The 4,341-nt window shown below is 32.2% G+C and overlaps 1 protein-coding gene across 1 annotated transcript; it reads left to right on the top strand.

The window, feature by feature from the left end:
• Positions 1–716: 716 nt before the first annotated feature.
• On the top strand, positions 717–1,866 carry LOC129799354 (pyridoxal phosphate homeostasis protein). The gene is made up of 3 exons (XM_055843170.1): positions 717–921; positions 1,034–1,636; positions 1,704–1,866. The coding sequence occupies exons 1-3, from the start codon at positions 829–831 to the stop codon at positions 1,779–1,781; spliced, it is 774 nt and encodes a 257-aa protein (XP_055699145.1). The 5' UTR covers positions 717–828; the 3' UTR covers positions 1,782–1,866.
• Positions 1,867–4,341: the final 2,475 nt, after the last annotated feature.

Here is a 4,341-nt window from a genome sequence, read left to right as displayed (position 1 = left end):
TCGGCTAATGAAATTATTTAATTAATTCTTTTTAACGCTTTATAGTCAATTTCTATGAAATTTTCACTGATTTGTATTATGTATAATATACCTTATAATGTTACACCTGTTAGACCATATTTAATATTTTAGCAAATCTAAGAAATGAAAGAAATTGAAAGAATAACCCCACTGGCCGAGTTGAGGAACCGAACGACTACAGGGCATTTTACTTTAGAATAAAATATGCAACTTGTAAGCAATAAAAATACTTAAAAAATTTTTTAAAGATATTTTATAAATTTTTTTTCCAATTACTAATCTAATACTTTTATTCTAATAATGTTCTTTACTTCTAGTTTCATGAATATAAGAATGTATCTAGTATTTATGAATTCTAAGATTAATTCTCACGATTTTGCTTTTTGTCCTAATAAAAAAAAATAATTTTAATTTATGGAATATCGGTGTTCTATTCGTCCTTAAATGGGGTTAAAGGATTAAGATATCAGTATGGCTATTTGTTCAATGAATATAATGTATTTATTTATTTATTCATTTATTAATTTTTTTTAAAACATCTGGAACAGATCATTCTGTTTGTTAACTGTTGCTTTTTAAAACTCACGATGAATCTCATCGATACCTAGCAGAGAAATCCTCCTCTTCCGTACAGTCTGTTAGCAAAGTCTCCCAACAGTGGATTATAATTGTGGAATATTTCTCTGTGGAAATTTGAGTGACAATCAGCTGTTTTTTTTGTGTGTATCGGCGGATCTGTTTGTGGTCTTATATCCACTTGAATTTTCTCAGATATTTGCATTTTTTCCTTGTTATATTTGTGCATATATGTACCGTAGAATAATGTCGGAAGTAGATATTAAACAGAACATTAAATTAGTGATCGAAAAAATTGAAAGTGCGACAAAGAATCGTTCACCAGTAAGACAATATTTTCTTTTCAAACAACATCTTTATCAGATAGAATTGTTGCGAAACGTTGTAGAAAGGTCAGAGAGATTAGGATTGAAGATTGACAGACAATTTATTGCAGACTCTTCAGACGGAGAAACCATATCTTGTGGCGGTTTCCAAGACGAAGCCTGTAGAAATGATTGCTGAAGCATATTCTGTCGGTCAGAGACACTTTGGAGAGAACTATGTCCAGGAACTGGTAGAGAAGGGTGGAAATTCTGAGATTCTGGAAAAATGCAAAGAGATCAAGTGGCACCTCATTGGACACTTGCAAAGTAACAAGGTCAACAAGGTTGTCGCTGTTCCTGGATTGTACATGATTGAGACGGTGGACTCGGAACATTTGGCAACCAGTATCAACAGAGCTTGGGAAAAGGTGAAGAAGGAAGGGAATGAGAGACTGCGAGTTCTCGTTCAGGTGAACACAAGCGGGGAAGAAGCTAAAAGTGGCGTTGAGCCAAAAGATGCTATTAATTTGTACAAATTTATCAAGGAGAAATGCCCCAATTTGATCGTTGAAGGCGTTATGACAATTGGAAAGTATGTTGAAGACTACACAAGTGGCCCCAATGAGGACTTCATCTCATTAATGCAGTGCCATGAGAATATTGTCAGAGAACTCAATCTTACTCCACGAGACGTGCACGTCTCAATGGGAATGTCTCATGATTTTGAAGATGCTGTAAGATTACATTTTTTTATTCTTTTAATTTTTTTTGCTACCAGTAAGAAATACTATTTTATTCTAGATTGCAGCTGGGAGTTCTATTGTTCGAGTAGGAAGCTCAATTTTCGGGATTAGAACACCAAAAACTGATAATAAATGAATATATATATTAGCCATAATGATCTCTGTATCCACATAACAAATTCTCAGTCTTCCAATATATAGAGAATGTTTAGCTACAAAAATTAAGAATCTATTTTTGGGACATCGCGAAGTATTTCAATGTAAATTTACGATACAATTCACGGAGGAGTTCTTTACATAACTCAAAGCCATTCCCAAAAGCTTAATCAGCAATGTATTGAGAGACATTCACCAGCACATGCGTGGATCTGCAGAAAATTTTCAAAGTCTTTCTTTTCATGCAATCACCAAATGAGATTCATGCATCCTCAATAAATTCAATGATGACAGGAATATAAAATTTATCACATGAATTTACTTAAATCGGAATTGCAATGCTTTTTCAGATTTTGGAAATTAAACTACAAATAATTTTTATAACTACAAAAAAATTAATTAAAAATAGGTGAGATTGTTAAGAAACTCACCTCTTAATATTCAAGAGCAAAAACGTAGCATTTTCTTCATAAAATTATTTGTAGTTAAATTTCCAAAATCTGAAAAAGCATTGCAATTCCGATTTAAGTAGGGTAGAGTCAGCCCTTTTGGCCATGTATGCACTTTTGGCCACCTAAAGTAAAATCACATTGTAAGGCAATTATGAGTTTATTTAGAACAGGAAAATGGGTCTTATTTCGTGACCTCTAATCTAACGAATCAGAAAACCATATTTGATTTTGTTTCGACTTGATTAATTCTAAGTTATTGAAAGAAATTCTCGACAAGGTAAACAATCACTAAAAAAACATGGGATTCTTAAGAAACTTGTTAATGTTAAGAGAAATTGTTTTGCATTTTTTCATATTTTTGGTGAAAATATTTGATGCTATTCAATGAAAGTCCATTTCTTAATTAACTAAATTTTATTGTGATATCATCCTTAATAAGATTTTCTAACAAATTAAATGAAAATCGGATGTGGCTAAAGGAGCTCACTTTTTTCGGCTGTGTAAGTACTTTTGGCCATTCATTTTCCCATACATTTTATACGTGGCGCACCTCTCGGATTTCAGTAAAAACAATCGTGACTTTTGACTGATTTTTACATCAAATAGAAAATGTGCAAAAAGTCGTTTAAAATACTCTAATAATCACATAAAATTGGTGTTAAATAAGAATAGGAATTGTGCTGTGTATTTGTGAAAGTTCTCGAAAGCTATTTCTTCTTTTATTTTATTAAAATCCTATTGGAAACAAGTGGCCAAAAGTGCTCACACACAATGGCCAAAAGTGCTTACAACGTGGCCAAAAGTACTGAAACATGCATAAGTTGCATAAAATGAATTTTTCACTAAAATATCCAAAAAGTTTTGGGAATTCTCTTGGATTATTAGGAAGAAACGGCTTTAAGGTATCTTTGTACAAAATTTCATTTTATTTAAATGAAGATTATAAAAATTGCAAGCACATGAAACCTTAAAGTGGCCAAAAGTACTTGCTCCACCCTAAATTCATTTGATAAATTTTATATTCCTGTCATCATTGAATTTACTAAGGATGCATGAATCTCATTTGGTGATTGCATGAAAAGAAAGACTTTGAAAATAAAGAAAATATACTACGTTTTTGCTCTTGAATATTAAGAGGTGAGTTTCTTAACAATCTCACCTATTTTTAATTAAATAATGATTTGGATATTTCAATTTTTTACTTCATCGGCCAAACCAAGCAAAGAATTATTTCATATTCATTGGCATATATTTTTTTATATAGTTTATTGAGTTTGTTAGAATGTTGTAAAGTGTACTTATCAGAACACTTTACTACTTCTTAGGCTTAGGACAGGACCTTTGCTAGAACAATGTTGAGGATACAGTGGTAGAATTCTACAGAAGCATTACATTTTTCGTCTCCAATTTGTGCATTGCAGTTGTCAATAAATTCCTCAATGCGATCCGGAAGCACGAAATCAGCAAGCTTTCCTTTGAAAGCTTCAGTATTGAATGCATTATTATCATCGACTAAGCCAAGCTTTTTAGACATACAGTCAGAGAAGCAGCCAACTTGAGGACCCACAGCTGCAAAATTTCCAGATTGGATGTTAGACAGGTCGTCTCCGCTCAGGCCACTTTCTGTTGCACAAGGAAGTCCATACTCCAGGATAGCGTTTGAGACCAGACCTTGAACCTAATAACAAGAAAAAATTATATATCTGCCTAATTTTGTCCAATTTCATACACTGAGAGAAATCCGAAAAAGTTAAAATAACATTCTGAAAATGTTAATTTTTCCCTGCAGTATTGATCCAAAATCGGTGTAAATCACTGGCTGGCATTGCTAGATTCTACCAGATCGAGTAGGGCTAATCTTGGATTTCTGATTTTTTTTTGCCTATTATTTTGCTTCTTTGCTTGTAACTTTCTTTTTATTCCTCTAATCAAACTATGTAAGAGGGGCGGACCCTATCAGCTTTGATTAAAATAAATAATAATAATAATAATAATAATAAATATTACACTTTTTAGGTGTATTATGGGTCAAAGTTACCCTTTTTCATGTTAATTTTACCCTTAAAAAGGTGTAAAATTAACATTAAA

Source organism: Phlebotomus papatasi, chromosome 1, assembly GCF_024763615.1.
Source record: "Phlebotomus papatasi isolate M1 chromosome 1, Ppap_2.1, whole genome shotgun sequence".
In the NCBI taxonomy this organism is placed as follows: Eukaryota; Metazoa; Arthropoda; class Insecta; order Diptera; family Psychodidae; genus Phlebotomus; species Phlebotomus papatasi.
Note: the sequence above shows the minus strand (reverse complement) of the source record. Positions and strands in the feature narration are given on the sequence as shown.

Excerpts from the sequence above, each read along its gene's own strand:
- LOC129799354 (XM_055843170.1), top strand. The coding sequence starts at position 829 with ATGTACCGTAGAATAATGTCGGAAGTAGATATTAAACAGAACATTAAA. Across the intron at positions 922-1,033 it reads CGACAAAGAATCGTTCACCA|ACTCTTCAGACGGAGAAACC; the intron begins GTAAGACAATAT and ends AATTTATTGCAG. Across the intron at positions 1,637-1,703 it reads CTCATGATTTTGAAGATGCT|ATTGCAGCTGGGAGTTCTAT; the intron begins GTAAGATTACAT and ends ATTTTATTCTAG.